The sequence below is a fragment of the Equus przewalskii genome, chromosome 10 (genome assembly GCF_037783145.1).
Source record: "Equus przewalskii isolate Varuska chromosome 10, EquPr2, whole genome shotgun sequence".
Lineage (NCBI taxonomy): Eukaryota > Metazoa > Chordata > Mammalia > Perissodactyla > Equidae > Equus > Equus przewalskii.
This window is the reverse complement of record NC_091840.1, coordinates 21,058,774-21,085,494: the sequence shown is the minus strand read 5'-3', so window position 1 is coordinate 21,085,494 and position 26,721 is coordinate 21,058,774. Positions and strand designations below refer to the sequence as shown.

General features: G+C 53.8%; 1 protein-coding gene across 14 annotated transcripts; it reads right to left on the bottom strand.

Annotated features, from left to right (window-relative positions):
* Positions 1-1,423: 1,423 nt before the first annotated feature.
* HAP1 (huntingtin associated protein 1) lies at positions 1,424-11,184 on the bottom strand. 14 transcript variants are annotated; one of them, XM_070560451.1, is made up of 15 exons: positions 10,002-11,184; positions 8,859-8,938; positions 8,345-8,461; positions 8,032-8,219; positions 7,718-7,823; positions 7,573-7,639; positions 6,097-6,227; positions 5,637-5,711; positions 5,193-5,327; positions 4,951-5,042; positions 4,618-4,656; positions 4,027-4,161; positions 3,471-3,862; positions 2,884-3,108; positions 1,424-2,223 (listed from the first exon to the last, which is right to left on the bottom strand). In XM_070560451.1, the coding sequence occupies exons 1-15, from the start codon at positions 10,477-10,479 to the stop codon at positions 2,177-2,179; spliced, it is 2,307 nt and encodes a 768-aa protein (XP_070416552.1). In that variant the 5' UTR covers positions 10,480-11,184; the 3' UTR covers positions 1,424-2,176. The 14 variants fall into 14 exon arrangements, with proteins under 14 accessions (XP_070416552.1, XP_070416545.1, XP_070416546.1 ...); XM_070560444.1 differs by having other exon boundaries at positions 2,884-3,091; XM_070560445.1 differs by having other exon boundaries at positions 2,884-3,091; positions 8,345-8,422; positions 10,002-10,511.
* Between the last annotated feature and the right edge of the window lie 15,537 nt (positions 11,185-26,721).

Genomic DNA, 26,721 nt, shown 5'->3' with positions numbered 1-26,721 from the left:
ACGAGAAATATCATTTAGGGCTTCAAGACCAACTGCAGCAGTGGGGACCACTCACCCTCCGGGCATAAGTTTATTGATTGACTGATTGATTTTAAGATATTGCAACAAGCCACCATGTTAAAGAAGCAATGCCATGGGGCCAGCCCTGTGGCTGAGTGGTTAAGTTCACGCGCTCCACTTTGGTGGCCCAGGGTTTCGCTGGTTTGGATCCTGGGCGCGGACATGGCACCACTCATCAGGCCATGCTGAGGCGGCATCCCACATGCCACAGCTAGAAGGACCCACAACTAAAAATATACAACTATGCACCGGGGGGCTGTGGGGAAAAAAAGGAAAAATAAAATCCTAAAAAAAAAAAAAAGAAGCAATGCCAGGCCAGACTGAAGTCCACATGGAGCTGGAGTGCATCTGAGGGGTGCAAGAGGTGGACCGTAGCAGACACGGTCAATGCCCTGCCCGCATCCTCGGCACTCACCATTCTATTATGTGCTGACCATGTTCTACTACAAGTACGGTTATTCTCTGCCAGGGACTTTTCCTCAGCCCATGCATGGGGAGGCCAGAGCGCCAATGAGTTAATGGCCCCAGGAGCAGCCCTCAGCCAAGGACGGATGGCAGTTGGAGGACGCATGCTCCAGCTTCCTCACCCCTGGGTGGGATAACCCAGATGGGTTCCATATTGGTGTCTCCATGCATGTGTATTGCCTGGGGACCTTGTTAACAGGCAGATTCCAGCTCTATAGGCCTGGGAAGGGACCTGAGATTCTGATAAACTCTGCATTTCTGATAAACTCTCCAGGCAAGTCAATGATGCCGGTCCACAGACCACACTGTGAGTTGCAAGGGTCTACACTTCCTCCCAAAGTTCCCCAGTGGGACTGAGCCTCAGGCGTCTAAAACTCCCTTCCATTAGCTTCCTTCTGTTCTCAAGTCCCAACCCCTCAGGAGTGCTTCCTGGGATCCTCTCCCAAATAAACTACGTGTCTTCAAACATTGTTCTAGGCCTGCTTCTGGGGGACCTCTGCCCACAACAGTGGGTAACGCACTCCTGCCTTACCCTTCACAGCAGGGTACTGGGTCACAACGACTGGAGCATGAGGATCAGCGAAGGAAGCCTGTCCGAGCATGGGCTCTGCAGGCCCAAGGGCTTGGGTTCAAATCCAGCTCCTCCTTGGGAGGGTCACTTAACCTGCCTGGGCCTCAGTTTCCCCATTCGACAACCGTTTATCAGATCACTCACCACCCGGCTTATTGATATGATTATGTGTTTAATCAAAGCCCTTGGCACATCATTCAATATTGGAGCTCAAACTCTCTCTACAACTTTGCTCCACCAAAACACGCTCATGTGCACGCACACACACACGCACCAACACACACACACACATTCATGCTCCCTGAGACAGACGGCTGGAGGCTGGGCCAGGTAGCGCACAGGTCCTTTATTTCCTGCACTGGCAGGTACACAGGCTGACAAGCAACAGGACAGCGAGAAGCGCGGCGAGAAGCAGGGTGGTACCGATAGGGGTCCTGAGCCCCAGACTCCAGCTGTTTATGAGGAAAGGGTGGGAAAAGGTGGGACATCTACAAGTACGAAACAAGGGGCACTGAAGGGGGGACAGTGGGAGGGCGGGGCTGGGCCTTAGGCAGGAGCCTGGACACTCACAGGCCACTAGGCAGAGGGAGTCCTCACCCACGCGAGACACTTCCAGTTGCAAACAGTAATCAGAGACTGAGAAAAAGGGCCAAGAATTGGGGGAGGGGGCCAGGTCCCAGAAGTCAACAAGAACTTGGGAGCCACCTTGAACTTGGAGGGTGCCGGGGGGCATGTTGTTAGGAGACTGCTCAGAACAACGTCCTATACCCAGCGCCAGAGCCCCGCCACCCTCTCAGAGCTGGGTCTGGTAGCTGGAGGGCCTCCCCCGGGGTTTTTCCCGCCCCCTGGGCCACCATGTGATCCAGGCCCAGCAGCCACAGCTTCTGCACCAGCTGCAGAATGAGGGCCGGGGTTCCTTCAACCTCTCCCAGAAGAGGGTCAAGGCTTGGGCCCTAAAGCTCCGGCCCAGAGTCATCAGGACAGAGGGAGGGCTGGTGACAGACAGGGAGTCCTGTTTTGGAGGATGGGAAGGAGGGTCTGGGGCAGGTGGGACTTGGCCAGGCAGCGGAAGGAGGGGCCTCAGGCTGTCTGTGGGGCCTCTGCAGGCTGCTGGGAAACAGCAAAGCCTGGAAGAGAAGGGGGCATGGACATGAACCGGGGGCCTGAGGACCACAGGCGTGGCCTGGGCAGCGGGCAGGGGCTGGGCCTGGTCAGCTATTTCAGAAAGAGACAGCCACCATTGGTGGTTATGCAGGCCGCCCACTGCCTGGCCATAGAGGTCACCATTCAGGTTACAAACTGCACAACCTTGCATGGCAGCCCTGAAGAGGGAAGCCACCCATTGGTGACCAAAGCGCCATCAGAGTGGGGGCGGCCACACATAATGATGAGGCTGGCAACAGATTATCAACTGCATGGCTGACCCAGAAGGCCAGGCAGGCCCCAGGACAGGGTCAGAGGTGGGGATGGACCAGGAAAGTCTAACGGCATAGTAGTGAGGAGAAGAGGCTCAGGTCCACTCTAGCTGTGTGACCTTGAATGAGTTGCTTTCACTCTCTGAACCTCACCAAATAAATGGGGATGATCACACCTACCTATGGGGGGGTGAGGATTAAAGGAGATACTGCACGTCACTAAATCCTCTTTGACACTCCTGCAAGCTCCTTAAAAGCAGGGCTCACATGGCACTCAGCAGGTGCAGCTCCCCGGACTTCAGGGTTTCAAGCTGGGGAGAGGAGACCCTGACCCACCACCCCCACCCTGTAGGAGCCCACCTTCAGACTCACCCAGGGGACTGGTCCGACCGTGGCCCTTGCTGGCGGAGGCCTTCGTCCCAATGGCCTGGGTGGCCCCAGAAGGCCCCTCTTCCTCCCAGGCCCTGGGAGGGTGGTTGACCCTGTCCTCCTCCAGCCTCCGAAAGTCCTGGGTGGGCACCCTGGGCTGCTGCTCCACGATCCCGCCCCCCATGTTTGTTTTGGCCCGCTGCTGCCACTGCTGCAGGGTTGGGGAGCCTTGGGGATGGGGGGAGGCAGGGGTGGGGGATAAGGGAAGGGAGTGGGCAGAGACAGGAAGCTGAAGTGCAGTGGGGGGCTGCAGCCCAGACCCCCAGCCCAGCCCCAGGGAGAAAAGGAGGTGGAGATCTGGAATCCTACTAAATTCCATGTAAATTAGCACTGGGGTCACAGTTCCTGCTGAGGGGGACCTGAGGTGCCTATGCAAATGATATGCAAAGTCCATGCAAATCAGCACGCTGGGTGGGGCCAGCCTAGGGTAAGTGAGCACTTGGGGGGCTCACCTACCCTCACCTCTCATCGGCTTGACGATCTGCAGCTTGTCCGGCTGGCCGGAGGGAGGCCCCCACGGGAGCACTCACCTTTCTGGAGCATCTTCTGCCTCAGCTGCCGCCTGTAATGGGCGTCCTGCCAGCTGGCCAGTTGCTGGAGGACATACTTCATGTCCAGGTGCGCAGGGCCCAAGCCGCTGGCCTCCAGGGCTGAGGTCACCACATTGGTCCGCCTTGTCTCATCCAGCTCCGGCTCCACCTCCTCCCAGGCCTCCGCCTCCTCTGACACAAGCTCTGCCTCTTCCGTCACCTCCTCCTCGGCTGGTACCACCTCCTCTGTGGCCCCCAGCTCTTCCTCAGGCACCAAGTCTTCCGCAGGCACGAAATTTTCCGCCGGCACAAAATCCTCTGCCGGCATCAGACCCTCCTCAGCCTCGAACTCCTGTTCTTGCTCCCGCACCTCACCGTAGCGCAGCTCGTACCTGGGCGAGGAGACGGGAAAGTCTTTGCATACCCCGGAAAGCCCACCCCAGACAGGGCCCCCAGCCCCCTCTTCCGCTCCCCCTGGGACATCTCCAGCCCCTGGGACTGAGGAGCTCTCCTGCAATCTGCCCCAGTCTACACAGAGACCCTGGTGGTCACTCACCAGTTCTGTCCCAGCCAGGGGAGAGGGGAGCTGGGTACCAGCTGTGAGGCTTCCCACACCCATCCCACGCCCCTGGTGGGGAGAATGGTCACCAACTCTGCAGAGGCCCCGTCTTCCCAGAGTACACCTACCCTGCTGAACGGAAGAGACCAGCAAGGATAACATCCTCTCTGTCCCCTCCTTCACTGTTTAACCTTCACAACCCATCCCACAGCTAGCTGCCATAGGAACAAATCCATTTCAGTAAGGCTCAGACAGGTCAAGTGACTTGCCCAAGGACACACAGCCAGTAAAGGGGCCAAGCTGGGACTCAGACCCAGATGTTCCCAGCTCCTAGGCCAGTGCCCATTTGCCTCTCAGGCCCTGGTCAGGTGAAGGGAACGCTTTGGTCCCCATGTGGAGCAGCCTTAAATCAGACGGCCACCTATGGGGCAAGACTAGAATGAAAAGGGAGCAGCTCCTTCCCAGAACAACGTTCAGCCCAGCCAGCCCAGAGAGCGGGGCCGTCTCCAGAGTCATGGGGTCACAGAAGCTGCTGCAGGTGGTTATCTGGCTGCCGAAAGGTGAGGGACAGCCCCTGGGCCAGCTTACCCCAGGTTGGACGTCTCCTCTGTAGTCGTTTCATAATTCCTTCAACAGAGAAAAGGGCCTTTAGAGTCCCAAGGCAATGGAGGCTGAAAGTGCAAAGTCCCCGGGGCCCCCTCATGTAAAAAAATCCCAGGGAGAAATGACGGACCCAGACTGTGCGGATAGAAGAAAGGGTGGTGAGTGGAAGGGGCTGGGTGCTGGAGGAGGCAGGTGTAGGGAGGCAGGAAGAGGGCCTTAGGGGGAAGGAGGGTCAGAAGCAGGAAGGCAAACCCCCTCCCACGACAGGAAAGGCAAGAGTGAGGGGGTCAGGCAAGGGTCTGGGGTCCCGTTGCATACCTTTCCATAAAAAACACAGGGTCTGAGATAATTCTCCTTATAGACATTCTGAGCTCCTCAGCCAGGGTCTCCTGGAAACTAGGAAGTGCCTCCTGCATTGGACATGGGGTGACATTAGCAGGGGACCCCCACAGCACCCCCGCCCACACTGCCAGGCACAGAAAGGGACTGAAGCTCGAAATCGGCCAGCAGGGCTGAGACACAGGGCACACGAGGCAGAGGCGGCAGCTGGGGGTCCTCACCAGAGGCACAGTGTATGTATAGTGGGTGACAGAGCCAGTGGACACCGGGGCTTGCTGGCGGAGGGTCTTCACCTCCTCCCGGGCCTCAATCAGCATGCCCCCACACTCCGTGTACTTCTCCCGCAGGTCCTGCAGCTGGGAACCCGCCCGCAGGCTCCGTTGGGACCCAGGTGCACCCAGCCCAGTATGCCCTGCCCACTCTCTCCCCAGGGGGCTGGGAAGCCAGATTCTGGATGCACCTAACAACATGCAGGGGACCCCGGGCACCACTCCACACAGACCCCAACGGAACTGCCACCTGCCAGGCCCCGTGCCCGTCACTGAGGGCACGTTAAGGGACAGACCCAGGCCCTGCTGCAAGAAGCTTGTCCTCTCTGGCGATTCAGGTGGCCCCAGGGGCCTCGAGACCCCCAGCCTGGGGCGGGAACCCCTGGGGAGCCTCACCTCATCCTGGAGCTGCATCTGGATTTCTTTCTCCGAAGCCAGTTGCTGCTGCAACTTCTCAGTCTCAGCCCCGTACTGGAAGGACCCACAACCACTGAAGCCCCGCCCGAGGCCTCCCCACCCCGTACACCCCCGCTTCCCGCCAGTCCTCCCGGGCACATCAGAGAATCTTTGGCAGGCCTTTAAGAAGTCACAGGAACTAAGGCCAAACAAGGAGGGGCAGTCACGCAGTCTAGTTCCTGGAAGACCCTGTGACCCTCTCTGGGCCTCGGTCCCTAACTTGGGGCAGTGAAGGGGGCAGAATGAGGGGCTCTCTGAGGTCTCCTCCAGCTCTGACTGATACAGGGAGGGGCCTTGGGCCTGGCTGAGCCGGGAGCTCCATGAGGTGGGGCAGGAGAAGGGGGCTTGGGTCCCACAGGCCGTGACAGGAGGAGGGAGCCCCGCACACAACCCGACGCACCAGCTGGCAGCGCTGCTGCAGCTTCATGACCTGCGTCCGCAGCTGGCTGACCTCCCTCTGCTGCTGGTCATGGTTCTCCATCCTGAGCGCCAGCACCTCCGACAGCTCAGCCATCTGCTGGCTGGCCTCAGCTGGGGACGAGTGGGGGTGAGAAGGTCAGCCCTGGCTCCCCCAGCCTTTGGGGAACAGTGTGCCCCTCCCAGATGCTTCTGTCTGTCCCCACCCCTCAGCTCCTGCAGAGTCCCCTTGACTCCACAGGGCTTGGCATTCCTCCCTCAGGTCTTCTTTTCAATAAATGTTCATTGACTGACACTGAGCAGGGCACTGGGTGAGCAGTCAACATGACCTGGTCCCAGCCCACACTGAACTCAAGTCTAGCGGGAGACTGATGGAAAAGGAAATCACAGTGGTGCACACTATGGGCTATGATGGGGCGCCTGTAAAGGGCGCATCGGAGGTCAAGTCTGCAACACACAACCCAGCCTTGCAAGGTCTGCGAAGCTAAGACCTCCACAGGGCAAGTAGGGCTCCACCAGGCAGAAGGACGGACGTGGCCCAGGCAGGGTGTGGAGAGGCCCAGAGGCATCAGGGGACCCTGGGAGGGGGCGTGGCTGGGGCAGTGGGCAGGTGGGTGCTCATCCTTGGGCCAATCGGAAGCCATGTGGGGGTTTTAGGCAGAGGAGTGACATAGTCAGATCTGGTTTTAGAAAAATCATTTGGGCTGTGTGCAGAAGAGACTGGAAGGGCAGGAGGGAAGGCAGGAAGCCCAGTTTAGAGGGGGCCTGGGCCAGAGGCAGCCGGGGAGGGGAGGAGGAAGGACACTGAGGCTGTCCTAGGAGGTAGAAGGAACAGAACTCCACGACTGGCTCCTCCTCCAGGCGCCTGGGGACCCATGGGGCCACTCAGGAAGCTGGGGAACCCCCAGGGAAGGAATGTCAGGTCTGGGGTGAGTGGAACAGCATGAGTTCAGCTGCCACCTTGAGTGGGCATCACCCCAGCTAGACTTGAGCTCCTCAGGGACACTGTGCCTCGCTCACCTTCATAAATGCACAGTGCCAGGCACAGCCACCACCTAAAATACAACTCTGACCTGCCCCAACCCCAGTGCTCGGGGTACCTGGTCTCTGGCAGCTCACGGCTCCCTCCCTTCCTCGCTTGCAGCCCCCTTTCTCTTCCTGCCCCAAATAACAAAAGGAGACTGGCTGAGAGGAGATTCAAAGTTTCTGTATAGCTCTTTACAGTTTGCACAAAGTACATCTTCAGCTGTGCCCCTGGAGAGGTCAGTAGGACCGAGATTATCAATCCTCCTTCTAAAGATGAAGGTTCAGAGAGGTCAAGGAACTTGCCCAAGCTCACACAGCTAGGAAGTGCCGGAGCTGGGATTAGACTTGAACTCAGGCCTCCAGACCCCAAGACCTGAGTTCTTCCCTCTGCTCCTTGGGACAGCCCCCGACCCCAAGTTGCAATTTCACGTACAAAACTGCTCCACACAATCCAGAATAAGCATCTGCTCCTCCTCCTCAAGGGCGTCGAGCTGAGAGGCCTGGAGGAAGGGAGAGAGGAAGGGGCAGGGGAGTCAACACCCCCTGCCTGCGGGCGCACCCTCTTCCCCCATCCTCACCTCCTCTCTCAGCTGGTCGTTCTCCTCCTCCAGCAGCCTCAGCTGCTCCTGCAGGGCTTCCAGCTGCGGGCAGTGGTGCAGCGACTCCGACTCCGTCAGAGGTGTCCTAGGGGAGGGAGCAATGGGAGTCAGGGGTCAGGGAGTTGGGACCCAGGGCCCAGCACACCCTGGGCTCTCCCACCCAGGCTGAGTGTGGTGGTCTCAACTAGCCCCAGCAATCCTGCTGGTAGTGACACTGTCTGTGTCCCTGTTTGCTAAAAAGGAAACTGAGGCTCAGAGAAGGGAGCATCGGGGTGCACAGGCAGACCACTCACGGCTCGGGGGCTTCATAGGGAAGATCATGCTGCTGCTCTTCCTCCTCCTCCTCCTCTTCCTCTTCTTCCTCCTCCTCTTCCTCTTCTTCCTCTTCCTCATCCTCCTCCTCTTCCTCCTCATCATCAGAGTCTGAGTAGAGCTGGAGGAGGTCATCCCGCAGGCTCACCTGGTGTCTGAGGTGTAAAATCTGGCAGAGGGGAGAGGAGCCCTGGGTCAGGACACAGGCAGGGGCAGGCGCGGGTCCCGGCAGGAGGGGGATGTAGGTAGGTCTGAGATGGCGTACCCCCCACCCCCTCCTCCCTGCCCAGTTACCTCCTCCCTGGCTGAGCCCAGCATGGCTTCCAGCTTGCTGTTCTCCTCCATCAGGACATTGTTCTGCTTCACAAGGGACTGGCCGATGCGAGCCGCCGTATTCAGGTCCCGCTCTCTCTACAGAGGGACCCCCCCCAACCATGGGAAATACTTCCCTGGTTTCTGAGATCTCCCAGCTAGGTGGGAGAAGCTAGGAAGTACACAGGGCTCAGGGGGAAACCCTCGCCATCCCCCAGCTCTCCAGGGTACTAGACAAGAGTCTGCCATAACCCACTGTGGGGCCTGACTCAGTTTCCCCTTCCAGAAAAAGAACACATCAGACCAGATGGCTCTAAGAGCTCTTCCAGCTTGGATACCCCACATCTACCTGCCTTCCATAAGAGGGGCCCCCAGCTTGGCCCCCAAAGAGGCAGCCAGGCAGGAAACAGACAAGGCTCCTACTCCTACAGGACAGAATTAAAACAGGGGCCTGGCTCAGGCTCAGGCTGGCCCAGGGAGGGAAGTCAGCACACACCTCCTCCAGCAGATTTAACATCACTTTGACATCTTCTGGAGTGATCTTCTTGACTGGTGGGGGTCGGTCAGGACACAGCACTGCAAGAGAAAGCAGGGCCGCCAGTTCAGGAAAGAGGGGGCATACGGTCCCGGGCACCCCATTGATTCCGGCCCTATCCCCTGTTTTCCCCTAACAGCAGGAGTCAGCAACAAGGGAGGAGAAGACTGAGCTCCCTTCCTGCCCCCAACATCCTCTCCATACTACCGAGTACTCAGCACTCCTTTCCCTGCTCCCAGGGTCAACTGGACTCATTTTATTTCTAGAGGGGCCTGGGTAAACTAAGGAGATCACAGTCTTCCCGGCTCAGGTGGAGCCGGGCTCTCAGGACGCCTGGGTCCCTGGAACCTAGGGGAATGGAGGCTGCGGGCGGAAGTACAGCTGCAGACTGACTCATCATCAGTTAGCCGGAGGGCAGCCTGGCCAGCTCACTGGAAGCCTCATGGGTCATAAAAACAGACGCAGTCACCCACCCTGCACCTGTTGCACGCGCAGAGGAGAAGAGTTAAGAGACTTCTCCAGCACTGGAAGAGGGGGGCACCTGAGCCTCTACACTCAATCCAGAGATGTCCCGAAACCCAGGAAAGGATGGGAGGGAAGAGGACCGGCTGATTCTGCCTGAGGCCCCGCCCACTCCCAGGCTCGGGGGAAAGCCCACCTTAACCCCCGCCCCCTAGAGGTTGGCAACCCTCCCTCCGCCCACCCACCTCCCCACCGCTGGCGCGGCGGGCCAGCGCAGGCTCAGAGCGCGCTGGGCAGCGCCCTCCCGCAGCCCCCCGCCCCCCTCCTGGCACTGCGGTAGACTGAGGAGGGGGCCCGGAGAGCGCTCAGATCTGCCGCAGCAACAGGCGCGCAGAGCCGGGAGGGGAAGCGCGCAGGCCCCGGGACCTGGCCCACCCACAGAAATCAGGGAGCGAGAGAAGGGGAGGAGGAGACGGGGAAGAGGCGACCGGACTGGCACCGCAGACAGTGACGTGGCGAGGGTGGGTGGGAGGGTGGGACTGAGTGTCAAGAGGGGGCAGTGCGCCTGGACCAGACGGGGCCCTCTCTTCCCTGGAGCTGTCCTAGTCCTTCCCGCTCCGGGGTCCCGAGGACCCGGTTTACCTTCCTCCAGCTCCCGAATAAAGGCGGCGCGCTCGGGGCCCGACACCCCTGGCCGCCGGCCGATGTAGGCAGCTGGCGTCTTCCAGATGTCCGCAGCCTTTCCAGTCCCCAGGCCAGTGGCCCGGGGACCAAAGGGTCCTTGAAATATGAAGCGGGTCCACGGTACATCCGAGTTGCCGGGCACGGACTGGGCATTCCCCTGGACGGCCGAGAATGCGGATCCGCGCTGGGCTCCTGCCTCTGATCCAGCCTCGGAGGCCGGGCGAACTCCGTCTGAGGGTCCCGAGACGGATGGGTATCCAGATCCCACTCCTTGCTCAGCCGCCGGTGCCTGCGCAGGAGCGGGTCCAGGCTCGGCGGAGGGCTCTGGAGCGGGACCGGCTGCGGGCGGCAGTGCGGGGGTGACCGCTGCTGGATCCCCGGGTCCGGGTCCGGGCCGGTCCCCGGCGCAGCTCTGCCCGCACTCTTTCGGGCGCATCTTGGTCCGCAGTCGGCTGCCGCAGCCCAGCCTTTATAACCTGTGCCCGGAGCGCGCGCCCGCCGGGCCTTACCACGCGCGGGAGGGGCGGCCGAGGAGCAACTAGTGGTGCCCGGGACAGGGGGGCGCGCGGGAGGCGACCTAATAGTGGCGGGGCAGAGCGTAAAATAAAGAGAAGAGCAAGGAGAAGAGGCGAGTGCAGGTTCCAGCTGGTTCCGTGGGCTGGGTTCCGAGTGTAGCGTTTTCCGCCCCCTCTCCACCTCCGGAGAATGGTTCTGCCCAAAGCCGCCGCTTCTCGCGGATTCGGGTACCGCGATTCCGAGGTCCCTAACTGGGGGCACGCAGTCACTCCGGTCCCGCCTGGAGGTTTTTGGCTGCCCTCCCTGGGCATGATCCGGGGTGACCTGGGAGTTAGGGCAGTATCGTGTCTTTCCCCGTGGTCTGGGGGATCAATCCAAACTCCTGCACGGTTTCCGCGCGCCGCTCAGTCTGGCGCGTCACAGACTGATCCTCGCGCGCCCCCCGCCCCGTGTGGTCGAGCCACTCGACAGCTCTCTTTCTTGTTTCTTCATTTGTCTTATTGCCTCTTCTCGTGCTTCACCTCCAGCCCTCATTGACTTTGCCCACTTCCTTCTATCCAGGCGAACACCTGTTCTTCCGGCCGACACCGCTTAGATACCTCCCAAAAAAGACTCCTCGGACCCTGTCTCCCACGCCCCAGAGTATCCTTTATCCGCTGGCTGGCAGTGATCGGAGTGTGTCTGTCTCCAAGACCCGACTCCGCCCCTTCGGCTCGGGGAGCGTGTCCCTCCGAGCGCAGCATGGGACCGGACACCTACGAGCGTCGCGAATGAACTGTGGGCGGCGGCGGAGTCCACTGGCTGTTTCTGTGCCTTTGGACTGGAGGAACCTACAGGCCAAAAAGAGATGGCCGTGGCACTGATTCTTTTAAAGCCTTGGGATCATTCTCGGTGTCCCAGTTTCCTTCTCTTCAATACCCAATTAATCACCAAGTCTTGCTTAATTTACCTCCTAAATGTTTCTCAAATGTGCCCTCTCCTCTTCAGCCCTTCTGCTGGTGAGGCCTCATGCTCTCTTCTAGACCACTGTGATGCAATCCATCTCCAGTCCATCTCTCTCTCATACTGCTGTCTGAGCTAGGGAGCTCCAGGAGCCCCTTCCCCACAGCCACCACTCCAAGCCTGAGCCCAGGACAGGCTATTGACCAAGCTCTGCGCCTAGGACAGAAGGTCCCAGTGCTGACAATGTGCCTTTAGGGCCAGGAGTCCATGACACATCACGGAACAAGAGACACAGCCCAGGAAGGAGGACCAAGGTGCCCCCTCCACCAGCTCTCCAGTGGAGAAGCATTATGATAAGAATGTTTCCTTCTATCAGGGTTCATTCCTTCATTTGACAAATATATGTTAAGTGCCTGCTCTATATCCCAGGCACTGTGCTAGACTCTCAGCTAGGGCAGGGAACAAGAGAAACCACCTCCCCGCTGTCTGGAGTTTAGAGTCCAGAAGGGGAGGCAGATAAACAAAGAGACAAGTGAGATAATTACTGAGTATGGTGAGTTCTCTGAAAGAAACAAACAGGGAGCTTTGATTGAGAAAAATGGAAAGTACCCATCTGAGTGGGGTCTGAGTGGGGTCTGAGTGGGAGGGCAGAAATCATTAATCGCTCAGGATTTTGCACCTCAACCCACATGCCCAGTCTGCAGTGTTTCTCATTCCTGAGTTGTGCCAATTCACTTCCCCGCCCCCAAATCCTCACACCTCCACCAGCCCTGCGGGGATTCATCTGTCTGTCAAAGGGGCAGTCCTCAGGAGCGATGTTGTTTCTGAAGCAGGGGCTCCAACTCCAGCCCTCTCATGGGCAGGGAAGCAAGAAGAGGCTCTCTGTGGGAGTCAGACCCTCCAACCCTCGCCCACCTGGCCCTGTCCCCTCTTCCTCTCCTGTCCTCCCATACAGACTCTGGGGCACTTCTGCCAAGTGGTTAAGGGTGGCTCAGGCCAGGGGCCTTGGATAAAAAGGTGGGACATCTAAGATCCACAGCTGCTCTCTATGCATTTCACATGCTGCCTTTTTTTATGGTTATAATCTTTAGCAGCCTTAATATTTGTTGGCTTCATTTCTTCTTTCATCTCAACTTTTCTCAGCCCCCTAAATTATCCTCCAATCATTATTCATTCAACAAACATTTATTAAGCACCTGGTGTCAGGCATTGTGGCAGGTGTTGGGGACACATCAGTGAACAAAACAAAGATCTTTGGCCTCATAGGGCCCACATGAATGGGAGCTGCAAATAATAAAGAAGTAAATCACATAGTATTAGAGGTAACAAATGCTATGGATTAAAAGAAAGCAGGGGGGCCAGCCTCATGGGGTAGCGGTTAAGTTTGTCCGCTTAGGTGGCCCTAGGGTTCGAAGGTCCAGATCCTGGGTGCAAACATATGCACCGCTCATCAAGCCATGCTGTGACAGGTGTCCCAGATATAAAGTAGAGAAAGGTGGGCACTGATGTTAGCTCAGGGCTGATCTTACTCAAAAAAAATTAAAAATTGGGGCCGGCCCCGTGGCCGAGTGGTTAAGTTCGCACACTCCGCTTCAGCAGCCCAGGGTTTCTCTGGTTTGAATCATGGGCACAGACGTGGCACTGCTCATCAGGCCATGCTGAGGTGGCGTCCCACATGCCACAACTGGAAGGACCCACAACTGAAAATACACAACTATGTACCGGGGGGCTTTGGGAGAAAAGGGAAAAATTAAAAATAAAATCTTTTAAAAATAAATAAATAATAAAAGAAAGCACGGAGGAGGGACTGGGGGGGACTGTGGGTTGCAAGTTTAAATATTAGGGGGGTCAGCGGCTATCCCACTACTGGGTATCCACCCAAACAATTTGAAATCAACAATCCAAAGTAACATATGCACCCCTATGTGCATTGCAGCACTATTCACAATAGCCAAGACATGGAAGCAACCCAAGTGCCCATCGACCGATGATTGGATAAAGAAGATGTGGGAGATATATATATATATATATATATATACACATATATACAATGGAACACTACTCAGCCAGAAAAAAAGACAAATTCATCCCATTTGCAGTAACATGGAAGGACCTAGAGGGAATTACGCTAAGCGAAATAAGCCAGACTGAGAGAGACAAACACCAGATGATTTCACTCATATGTGGAATATAAACAACCACATGGACAAAGAAAACGGTTCAGCGGGAACCAGGGGAAGGGGGATGGAGGGGCACAGGGGGTGAAGGGGAGCACTTATGTGATGACAGACAAGAAGTAACGTACAACTGAAATCTCACATTGATGTAAACTATTATGAACTCAATAAAAAAAGAGAACATGAAAACATGAAAAAATGTTCAATTTCACTTGAAATCAAAGAAATACAAATAAAAATAGCAAAGATTAAAAGAAAAATTAGGGGGGTCAGGAAAGATCTCACTGAAAGTCCCTTAAGTCCAGAGCCGAGGGAGGGAGGGAGCAAGAGAGGATATTCACTGGGTGAGAAGCAACAGCAGATGCACAGACTTGAGGCCAGAGAAGGAGGTCAAAATGGCTAAAACGGAGCGAGCAAAGCTCCATTAGCAAAGTAGAGGATGGGGCGGGGAAGGTGGCAGCAGGGCTGATGGACCAGACCTTACCTGAGTCCCTGGGGGGCTTTTCCTCAGAGGAGTGACCTGATCTGACTTAAGTCTTAACAGGAAGGCTCTGGCTGTTTGGCTGAGAATAGACAGACAGCAGAAGGTGGCTTAGTCCGTTCAGACTGCAATAACAAAATACCACCAACAGAAATGTATTTCTCACGGCTCTGGAGGCTGGAAGTCCAAGATCAAGGTGCCAGCAGATTCGGTGTCTGGTGAGGACCTGCTTCCTGGTTCATAGGCTGTTGTCTTTTCTCCCTGTGTCCTCACATGGAGGAAGGGGCCCCCACCTCCTAATACCATCACATTGGGGATTAGGATTCCAAAATATGAATTGGGGGGGGGGCACAAACATTTCGTCCATACAACTTTATAACTCTTTTTTGAAAATTAATAGCTTTATTGAGATATAATTCACATACCATAAAATTCACAATTTTAAAGTGTCTGATCAGCGGTTTTGGGTTTGTTCACAGAGTTGTGCAACCGTCACCACTATGTAATTTCAGATTTTCATCACCCCAGAATAAAACCCACATCCCCTGATAGTCATTCCCTATTCCTGTCTCCCCCGGGCCCTTGGCAACCTCTAATCTCCTTTCTATCGCGGTGAATTTGCCTATTCTGGACATTTCGCATGAATGGAATCACACAATATGCGGCCTTTTGTGACGGGCTTCTTTCACTTAGCATAATGTTTTCAAGGTTCCTCCATGTTGTGGTGTACATCAATACTTCATTCCTTTTTTAAAAAAACGGCTGTTTTGAGGAATAATTGACATTTATAAGTGTACATACCTAAAGTGTAAAATTTGATAAGTTTTTACATAATGCTCCTGACACTATCATCACAATCCAGATAATGAGCATTTCCATCACTCTCATATATTATCTTTTTAAAAAATTAAGCTTATATTTTAGAACAACTTTAGGATCATAGTAAAATCGAGCAAAAAGTGCAGAGAGTTCCCATGTACCCCCAGGCCCCGCACAGGCACAGCCTCCCTCATTGTCAACCTCCCCCACCAGAATGGTGCATTTGCTACAACCGATGAACCTACACCGACACCTCATTATCACCCAAAGTCCACAGTTTACATTGGGGTTCACTCTTGGCGTTGTACATTCTATGGGTTTGGACAAATGTACAGTGACATGTATCCATCATTATAGTACCATGCAGAGAATTTTCATTGCCCTAAAAATCCTCTGTGCCCCAACCATTCATCCCTCCCCACTCCCAACCCATGGCCACCACTGATCTTTTTACTGTCTCCTAGTTTCCCCTTTTCCAGAATGTCATATAGTTGGAATCATACGGTACGCAGCTTTCTGGACTGGCTTCTTTCACTTAGTGATATGTATTTCAGGTTCCTCCATGTCTTTTCATGGCCTGATAGCCCGTTCCTTTTTAGCGCTGACTAATATTCCATCACCCGGATGTACCATGGTCTGTTAATCCATCACCCACTGACGTCCTTAGGTTTTTGAAAAAGGCCCTTATCTTTTAGCGATAGATACTGAACTTTTTGTATATGACGTGATGTCTGGGATTTGTTTCACAATAATGCAGGGGGCAGAAGCAGGCGGGGACTTAGATGACACAAGGTTGGCCATGAATTGATAACTGTTGAAGTTGTGAGGTAAATACAGGGGTCATAACACTGTTCTCTCTCTCTTGTGTATTTTTTAAGTTTTCCATAATAAAATGGTATTTTTAAAGTAATAATACACACATTACCCCCCAATGAATCCCCATCCTCTACAAGGATAGCTGAAAATCAGTTGTTGGCATCTCCCCTGCTTTGTCGCCTGAAACCTTCCAATCTCACGGAGTTTTACTGTCATCGTGGCTAACAGGGGTCCAAGCTCTTGGCACCACATTCAAGCTCTTCCTGTTCAGGGCTCCCGTCTCACCCACCTGCACCTCTGCTATCCCCTGACGTACCCTCCACTCCAGCCACAGGGACTTCTCCGCACTCTTGGAACGTGTCATACTTTCATTTATTCATCCAACATGTCTTTATGGAGCACTTACCTGGTACTGTTCTAGGCACTGGGGATGCAGCAATGAGCAAGGCAAGCCCCTGCCCTCAAGAGCTTCCACTCTAGGTAAACACCACCTATGTCATATGATGACACCACTTATAATATCCCATGGTGACAAACATGGGGGAGAAAGAGAGCCAGGTGAGGGGAACAAGGAGCGGGTGTTACTGTTTCAGACTGAGTGTTCTGGGAAGGCTTCCCTGAGGAGGTGACATCTGGGCAGAGACCTGAATGAATTAAGAGTGAGCCCTGCCCATATGGGGCAGAGCTGCTCAGGCAGAGAAACAGCAAGTGCAAAGACCTGGAGACAGGAGTCTGCTTGGATTCTCTTGGGATGGGATGCCCCTGAGGGTCTCCTAGCAGGCGAGTGACATGGTCTGACTTACTTTCGTAAAAAGATCATTCTGGCTGCTGGCTGGAGGATGGACTCTGGAGCAATGCTGTCCTGGAGAAAGAGAATGTGAGTCACAAACACAAGCCACACGTGTAATTTTAAATGTTCTATCTGCCATATTTTAAAAGCTTACTTTTTTTTTTTACCTAAAAAACAAGTGGAATTAGTTTTAATAATATATTTTACTTAACCTAATATCCCCAAAATATTATCACTTCAGCATGTAATCAGCATAAACGTTTATTAATGAGAGTATATGTTACATTTTTTATACTAAGTCCAGTGTGCATTTATACTTACAGCACATCTTGCACCAGCACTCATTCTTGTCTTTATCTCCCTAAATGTAATCTGTCTTTTTTCCCTGCATGCTTTTAAATTTTCCTCTTCATCACCAGATTTCAGCAGTTTGATCATGCTGTGTCTTGGTGGGGTTTTCTTTTATCCTTCTTGGGGTTCACGGAGCTTCTTAGATTTGTGGGTGAACAGCTTTCATCAAAATTTGGACATTTTTCAGCTTTTATTTCTTTAAATATTTCTTTCTGAGCCCCCCTTCTGGAATTGGAATTAAGTGTACGTTAGACTACTGGATATTGAACCACAAGGCACTGAGCTATGTTCCCTTTTTTTCCAGCCTTTTTCTCTCTGCCCTTCAGTTTTAGTTGTTTCTATTGACTTATCTTCATGTCCACTGATCTATTCTTTTAACCTCCTTTGAAGCGATCCAGTAACTTTTTTTCATGTCTGATCATGTGTTTTTCAGCTCTAAACATTCCATCTGGTCCTTGTTTGTATCTTTCATTTCTGCCCCCATTATACTCATATTTCTCATAATACTCATATATTGTACTTAGCTATAATAGCTTTTTAGAAGTCCTTCTCCGCTGTCATCTTTGTCATTTGTGGGTCTGTTCCTGTGGACTAATTTTTCTCCTGTTCCTAGGTCACACCTTCTGCTTCTTTGTACGTCTAGTAATTTTTTGGATGCTGGACATTGTGAATGTTACATTGCTGAGCTGCTGCATTTTCTTATCTTCCTTTGAACAGTGTTGAGTTTTGTTTTGCCAGGCAATTAAGTCATTATGGATCAGCTTGATCTTCTTGAGGCTTGGTTTTAAAGCTTGGTAGGGCAGATCTAGAAGGGTCTTTACTCTGGGGCTAGTTTAGCCCTATTACTAAAGAGTGATCCTTCTGGAGTCTCTACCAAGCACCCCAAATGTTCAACGATGACTCTCCTTGCGGGCTGGTCAGAACTTGAGTGTTTTCCTGCCCTGTGTGAGCGCTGGGAGTTCCTCACCTACAGCTTCCTGACAGTTTCTCTTTCTCCAGCAGATGTTCTTCTCCCAGCCTGTGGCATCTCATCCTGCACATGTAGAGCTCAGTATTCAACCAAAGACTCCAGAGGATCCCTCTGTGGATTTCTGGAACACATTCTCTGCATGGCTCCCTCCTCTTGGGAACAACCCTTCCACAAATTCCAGTCATCTCAGCCTCCCTGAACCCTGACCTTTATCTCTGTAAATCAGTGAGACAGCAGGGTCTGCTTGGGTTCCCCCTCCCTGAGTTACCCGTGGAAGTTGCCTCTGGACAGAAAGCTGGGTGATTGTAGGGTTAGTCTTGTTTGTTTCTCCCTGAGACCACAGTCCTGTGCTGCCTGTTGTCCAATGTCTTAAAACAGTTGTTTCACACATTTTTTCCAGTTTTCTAGCTGTTTTCAGCAGGAAGAGAGTTGTGGCACCAGTTACTCCACCTATTTGGATAGAGGCCAAATTAGAAGCATATTCCAAAGGTAAAGGCATAGGATTTACTGATGGATTGGATTAAGGATGTGAAGGAAAGGGAGAAATCAAGATGACTCTAATTGTTTGGGCTTTATAAAGCCCCTTCTCAGTCTCTCTCACCTCCACCTCTCCAGCGAGATCACTCTTGCCAAGGCTGTCCATGACCGCCATCTTGCCAAGTTGAGTCTCTGTCCTCACGTTGCCTGATCTGGTAGCACTACTCAACACAGGGGCCACTCCCTCCTTGAAACACTTTCTCTAGGACCCAACTCTCCTGCTTTCCCTGTCCTTCAGTGCCCCAATCATCTCAGTCTTCTTTGATGCTTCCTCCTTCTCTTCCTACCCTCTAAATGCTTGAGGGTTTAGCCCTGGGCCCTCTTATCTATCTACTCTCAGTCCCTCAGGAATTTCACCCAGTCCCATAGCTCTAAGTTATCATCACAGAGCAATGACTCCTAAATGTAAATCTCCAGCCCCCATCTCTGCCCTACCTTCAGATTTATATGTCTAATTGTCTACCCAACACGTCCACTTGGATACTTAATGAGCATCTCAAATTTAACTCATCTAAAACTAACTCTTGATTTTCCCTACCAAAAGTGATCTTTCCTCATTTTTCCCCATCTTGAGAAGGGGTGAGGAAATAATGGGAGGTGATGAAGTGAAGACAGAGAATATAGAAAACTCTGTTGAAGATGTTTGCAACAAAGGAGAGCTGAAAAAGGGAACAGCAGCTGAAAGATGACATGGGCACTAGAGAAGGTGTTTTGCCGATGGGAGATACCACAACAAGCTTACATGCTGATGGAAATGTTCTAGCAGGGATGAGAAAACTGTTGCAGAAGACAGAACCCATCGCCCAGGAATGATTCTGGGAATGGAGGAACCCTGGCAACCGAATCCATTCTCTTCAGTGCTCAAAATGTCCATGTTTTCTATGGTTTCTTTGTCAGCAAAGTTTTAAGGAGACGCAACCCAACTGCAGAGTTTGCTGTGGACAGTGAGGTTGAACACCAGGAAAGGCAGTGACAGCATTAGCACGGCCCAGACTTCCTGAAGCTGCAGCTCTGGCGAGTGGCTCCCCCACCAGCCTCCAACTTCCCGGACAGTCTCACTGTGTCTTGGAATCTCTGCAGCTCCAACAGCAAGCACAGAACGGGACATCCAGTAGGGGCCCATTCAGTTCCTGCTGAACAGATGATTGCTGAATTGAATTATCCCTGCCCTTGAGAAAGCAGCTGTTAGGCCCCTGGGAAGTATGGGGTGAAGAAGAAGGAAGTGGGATGGAGAAGACAGAGACACGGGAACCCTGCAGGCTCCCAATTGACCCCACCCTCTGGGTCCTGGTTCCCGCGCCCAGCAACTCTCACAGCAGCCAGCAGAGGGCAGTGCTAGTCTACGTACGCCTCCCTCCCCCACCCCCACCCCCCCCACCCCCGCCCCCCCAAGCTAGCTCACCAGCAGGGAAACTCACCCCACAAAAGAGACAGTGTTTGGATAGTGACTCCACTCCATTTTACAGATGGGGGAACCAGGGCTCAGGCCCCCAGCCTCTCCACGGTAAGCATTCTGGCCTGGCTGATGAGGTCTGCAGCTGCCCAGGGCTGCCCAGAAGACCCAGCCGTGGTCTCCGGGCCAGGCCTTCAGTGTTTTGTTTGCCTCTCTCCTCTTGCTGCTGCTCCACCTCAGAGATCTGCAGAGCAGAGACCCTAGGCTCCCTGCCCTCCCTCCCGATATGCACCTTACGACCCTTACTGGACCAGAAAGAGGACAGGAGGGGGCACGCCACCCACAGGCCATGAAGCCAGGCACACCCCCCCATGACAGCCATGAACCTGGGGCACAGTCACTCTGACACCCAGCCTTGGGCAGCACACAATCCACTGAGGCCACTTCCCCTGGCTTGACCCTGGGAAAAGTCACCTGGGACAGTGTACCCCATGGAAAAAGGCCCTAAGGGTCGGGGCCAGAGATCCGGGCAGGGCCAGGCACCAGGACAACTTTCTGCCCCTGACTGGGGAGCAAGACAGGGGGACGGGGGGCGGGGGGGGGTGCTTTTTGTTTTACTCTGCCTCCCAGTACCCAGGCCAGACTCCTGGGGCACTGAGCTCTGAGCATTTCCCAGCCTGGGGTGAGGACATGAGGATGCGCTGGGGGCCCGTCTTCTGGTTTCTAGGCCCCCTGCTGGTTTGGACAGGGAAGGGAGAGAAGGAAAGAGAGGGCAGAGGGGAAGTACCCTGGGTGATGACCAGGGGTTGGGGGCAGCCAGGATCCTGGGGAGAGAGCCATTTCCTCCACTCCGAACCCCACCATGCTCTCTCCCGCCTGGGGCTCCCGTCTTCCTGGCATCCCCGCCCCGCAGCCTGCAGGCTCACTCCTGCTCATCTGTAGCTCTCCTTCTGAGGCTGGCCTCCTCCTCTGGGAAGCCCTCCCTGCTCCCTGTTCTGCCCCTCCTGACATCCCCTCCTGTCTCTCACTGTTCAGTCTAAGATTATGTTACTTAGGAGATGATTATTTCAATAACAATGAGGGCGGTGTCTGTTTTGCTGGGTTCAGCATCCTTAGGACTCTGATCTGAGTCGGCACTTGGTATTCGTTGAATGAACATGATGGATTCTCCAGCTGAGTCTGGGTGTGAGGAGAGTGACCCCCGAAGGCTCCAGAGAGGGCTGACTCGCCCAGGCAGGGCGAGAACCCAGGGCTCTGGACCCCCTGACAGTGCTCCACACTCCCATGCCTAGGGGAGCCCCACCAGGAAACCCCCCGGAGGCACCTGTTGGGAGAGGGAGAATTCCAGCAAGAATGGGAGCCACAGACGCTCTCCCACTTCTCACTTAGAGCCCCTCAGCTCAACCCCCAGTCGCTTCCTTCAGGGAGCGGAGCTGGAGGCCTCAGCAGGATGCAGAGCTGTGTGCTGCCCGCTGGTAGGTCAGGGGGCGGCCCCGACCAGGGAGGCTCTGTGAGAAGCAGCTGGGAGCGGTTTGGGGGAGACACAGCCCCCACCGTGAGGGAGGGGGGGCCGTCAGCGCTGTCCAGCCGGCTGGACCCACAGTGGGGACGAGCCCGGGAGCGTGATCTTTCACCCTTGGGCCTCTCCAGCAACTTCCCAGCTCAGGGACAAGACTGAGGAGCCCTTCACTCCCTGACCTCTGCACCGGGGGTCAGCAGCTCCATCTGATCCTTGGGCCCATGTCTAGACCCTGAGCCCTTGGGGGCAATTCGTGGGGTTAGGGGACAGCAAAGGAGGGAGAAAAACACATTCACTGAGCCCCCGATAGGTCTACACTTTGTGTGTAGACCTGGTTTTATTTCATTTTATCATCAATGGAGGGAAAAAAATTTACCATTTTACAGAGAGAAACAGGCCCAGAGAGGTCAAGAGACTTATCCAAGGCCACACAACCAGGAAGTATCATGTAGATCTGATCACAAAGGTTTGTCTTACCCAGAGCCCGTGTGCATCCACTGCCCCACACTGCCCCACACTGCCTCCTAGACTGGGGAGGGGGCTCAGGAATCTGGCCCTTCCCCTCCTTGGGGCTGGCTATGCTCATAGAACTTCCTTCCACATACAGTCATGCGCCACATAACAACGTTTCGCTCAACGACAGACAGCATATCTGACGGTGGTCCCATAAGATCGGTACCATATAACCTAGGTGTGTAGTGGGCTACACCATCTAGCTTTGTGTAAGCACACTCTATGATGTTCACACAATGATGAAATCGCCTCACAACGCATTTCTCAGAATGTGTCCCCATCATTAAGCAATGCATGTAACAGTAGTTACAGGCCCACTGCTAGATGTTATAGCTTGATCTATTAACAAAGACGCTCATCTATTACTAAACCACAAATTTCAACACACTTTGATCACTATATTTCAGTATAATAGGATGATATTATATATAATATAATAGGGCTCCTTTGCAATCTTACGTATTTTGTCTTAGGCACTTACACACATTAGTGTAAGAAGAGGTCCACAGGCTTCACCAGACTGCCAAAGGAACCTGGGCACAAAAATGGCTAAAGACCCCTGCGTTAGATTTTACAGGTGACATGACACAGTGTCTGATGTTTGCTTAAAGAGACAACAAAAGGAGGGTGGTAGACGAAAGAAGAATTGCAGAAGCTTAGGAGCCACTGAAGTGGGTGGTGGACCCACAGGAATTATTTGTTCTGTTCTCTCTGCTTTTATGTACTCTTGAAATGTTTCCCAATAGAAAGTTCTTTTGGATGTTTTCAGACATTTATAATATTCAATTCAATTTGAAGCAAGGTGATATTTCTTAAATGTAGATAAACAAGTTCTGAATCACCTGTAGCTCTCTGGTTACCCGGAGTAACCACAGTTGACTGTGCCAGCGTGTGCTTGATGCCAACACACACTTTGAGTTTTGTTTGTAGTGTTTGTTTTGTGTGTGCCAATGTTTCCAGATTGATAAATGGATCTCTACCCTCACTTCAGTGCTCCCAGTGATTGTGTAAATAAGTAAATAAACAAACAATGCCTTTGCAGATCTTGACCTAACTTAGAGACCCCCAGAAGGGGGCTTGGTCCCAGAACACCTCCCTCCAGGTAGCGTGGACTGTTCTTGTCTCGGGGGTCACCTGTCCACTTCCTCTTTCCTCTTTGAGCAGCAGAGGCCTCCACCGCTCTGGAAGCCAGAACCCCAAACAGCCCCAATGATGCCCACTCCCCCTGAGCCCTGAAACTCAGGCCCTGGGGAGGAGATGTGGGGGGTGGCCACTGCAGTGGACGGGACCAAGTCCCTCAGCTCTCCCCAGCACACACTCCTGTGCCCTTACAGCCTGCAAGTCGGGGCCCGACACCCACATCGGCCCTCTGTCAATGAAAGGCCCCTGTCCCAGCCTCCACAGGGGGAGGTGGTGTCCACTCCTGCCCCGAGCTCTCAGCTCCCACTTAGCAAGGGATGTCACAGAGCCTTCCCAGAGAATAAGATCTCTCTGAACCTCAGCGCCGCCATCTGTAAAACGGGGGTAATGAATCAAGCTTCTGCTCCGCAGACTTTGTGGCCAGTAGGCAGTAGGAAAAGCGAGTACTTGGCACGCTACACAGCAGGCCGTCCCTCAAGGCCAGAACCAGATGGTTCCGGGAGAGTCAAGGGGCAAGGGATTCTCACCCCCTTCCCTCCAGGGGTGGAGAACAAGGAGCAGTGACATGGGCAGAGCCCACCAGGGGCAGGGGAGGGCCAGGCAGGCAGAACCTAGAGCCCCCCTCCGTGCTGGGGCAACCGAGGGCCCGAGGGCCCGGGCAGAGCAGAAACAGTGGGGCTGGTGGAGCCGGGAGGGCTGTGCTTGGGAGCCAGCGCTCTCCCCCGCCCTCCAATCCCATGGCTCCCCGATGGGAATTCAGCAGGTGTAATGGAAAGACCATGGACCAACCCAGGTTCTGATCCCAGCCTGCCACCTGCCACTTACTAGCTTCAACTTGAGCACACACGACTCCTGGCTAGGCTCAGTTTCTCCGTGTGTGAAACGGGAATAAGAGCTGCTCCCTCACTGGGTTGATTTGAGAACTAAAGCAATCACACAGGCAAAGCTCCATTTTGAGTGTTCCATCAACGGTGGTGACTGTCACCGGTGGAGAAGACAGACCCAAACAGCCCTCCCAGCAAGGGCCCTGCTTGTGGGGTCCATGGTGTGCAGGACCAGGGTGGGGGGAGGTCCCCTTATCACAGGTGCCCCACTGCCTTCCATGGGGACCTTTGGCTAGAGACCAGTTGCTGCAGAATCTCTGCCATGACCTTGCACCAGGTGGCCCTCCAGGCTTTGCCTGAATCCCTCCAGGCGTGGGGAGCTCAGGGGTCTGTGCCCTTCTAGACAGCCCTCATTCTAGAAAAGTCTTCCTCGAGACTTCTGCTTCAAGCAAAAATCTTCCTCTTTGTAATTCTCACCCCCACCTCCAATCCCACTTCTTGTGTCCAGTTATGTTCTCTGGGGGTCTTCCGAACGAGGCTGCACCCTCTTGTGCTCCAGGCACGTCGGACAGGTCCTTTGCTAGTTTGCTCTTCTCCAGACCCCCCCATCTTTGGCCAGGCATGACCCGCATCCCTCCTGATCTCATCGGGCTGCTCCGGGACAGCCCAGGGGTTACCAGTGGAGCCTAGGCTCGGGGTCCCAACCTTGGGGGATGGGCAAAGAGCCCCAGGATTGAGAGTCAGGCATCCTGGATTCAAATCCCAGCCCTGGTGTTCACACGAGCTGTGCTGCCTTCAGCACATTTCCTAACCTCTCTGAGTCTCAGGAGCCTCACCTTGCATAATTTACCTTCATTGTGCACACCTCACAGGGCTGTGGGGATTAACTGAGGCTAGGCAGGAAAGCACTTAGCACCTACCGAGGGCTCAACAAATCATAACTGCTGTTGTTAATATTATTACTAAAAACTATTGCATTCCTAGGCAGGTCACTGGGGATTTTTCAGCCTCAAAAGTAAAATGAGAGGCAAAGGTCTCCCACTCAAAGTCGTTGTGAGGAAATCGCTTAGCACAGGGTCCCACAGAAAGAAAGAGCTCCATCAGTGATGGGTCTGATCACTGACTGTCTCGAGGATCGCCTGTCCAAGAACGACCCCAGGGCAGAACCTCACCCTCCACGTGGGGTCGCTGCTGCCTTCAGTTAAAACCTTTCAGTGGCCGCTAGCCCCATCTTCTCCAGGATCAAGCTTCGGCCTGAGGCACAAGGCCCTCTGCCCTCTGACTTTTGCCTCATTTTCCAGCCTGTTTCTCGCTGTATCGCCCCCTCCTCCCCTGGGCCGGGCATACCAACCCACTGTCATTTCTTGAACTCTCCACCCGGGTTCCCATCTCCACGTCTTTGCTGCCCCCACTGCCAGAAGGGCCATGCCCTCGTGATGCCCAGCAAACACCTCCTCCTTATTCAAAATGTGGCTCAAACATCACCTACTCCGTCCTCTGGCTCCCGGGGACCCACCCAGACTCTAAGCACAAGGCTCTCTTCCACAGTCTCCCGCTAGTCTTGGTTTACGGTCCATTTTCCCACTGCAAGACGAGGGTGCCGGGCATCTCTATCCCCCCAGCACCTTGAACAAAGCCTGGCAAAGAGCAGGCCCTCAGGAAGCATTTGGTGAATGAATGAATGCACAAATGAATGAATCCAGCCAGTGCAGAGTGCCATCACTTCCCTCCAGAGACATTTCTCTTTGACCAGGACAGACCAGGACAGCATTTGGAGCCCCTTTCCACAGCTTCATCGTACTAGCAATTTACTGTGAACTTGGGAGTCAAGCCAATTTCTCAAATTTTTCCCGCATGTCCTGGGCGTATGAATTTCCCCATACTTTCCATACATGAACAGAGGTTTTTCGATCAAAGTATAGGATTTAGGATTCCATCTAATTATTTCCTACCTATTACTTTGTCTTGATTATATCCTTTAAGCCAAGTTATATACTTTGGAAACCTCATGTAGACGTGTTTTAAAGTTTTTCTAGTGTAAGGCTTACTTGAATAACATTTTTTAGTTTTGAATAACTTTTTGGGTTTTTTAAATGGCCAGACTTTGAGAGTTTTAGGTTCACAGATGATCGCATTTTTAAGACTTAGCTCAACAACTTGATACTGAAACCCCACCTCGTTGGATTCTGCCTCTCATCCTGGCTTGTTGCCATTTCTGGGGAGCCGTGGTTCTGCCATCTTGTGAGTGACTCCCTCGCTGTCAGCGTGGCACGTGCTGTTGTGAATGGTGGCTCTGTCTCCATTGGTATTATTGACACCAAGGTAGACATGTTGACATGGCAGGTGGCAGGGGCCTTCCCCCAGAGCTACAGGGCCAGGCTTCTTAGTCCTTGGTGTGGCTGCTCCGTCAGGTCTGCCCAGCTCACCTAAGCCCCCGTTTCCCTTTCTGGTCTGCTACTTAGTCAGCCCCTTTGCTGAAACCCAGACACTCAGCTCTTCTGCTGGCTCCCCTAAATAAGCCTACCTAAAAGGAAGAGGTTGGGGCACTGGCCCCGTGGAACAGCGGTTAAGTTTGTGCGCTCTGTTTTGGTGGCCCAGGGTTCACGGGTTCAGGTCCAGGTGCAGACCTATGCACCACTTGTCAAGCCATGCTGTGGTAGGCGTCCCACATATAAAGTAGAGGAAGATGGGCACGGATGTTAGCTCAGGGCCACTCTCCCTCAGCAAAAAGAGAAGGATTGGCGCCAGATGTTAGCTCAGGGTTAATCTTCCTCAAAAAATAAAATAAAAAATAAAAGGAAGAGGTTGGTCCAGGACACTCATTCCTAGTCATGGCAGACACGGCTGGTGTCTAGCCCACGTCGTCTATGTCTCTTTTCATTCTTACTAT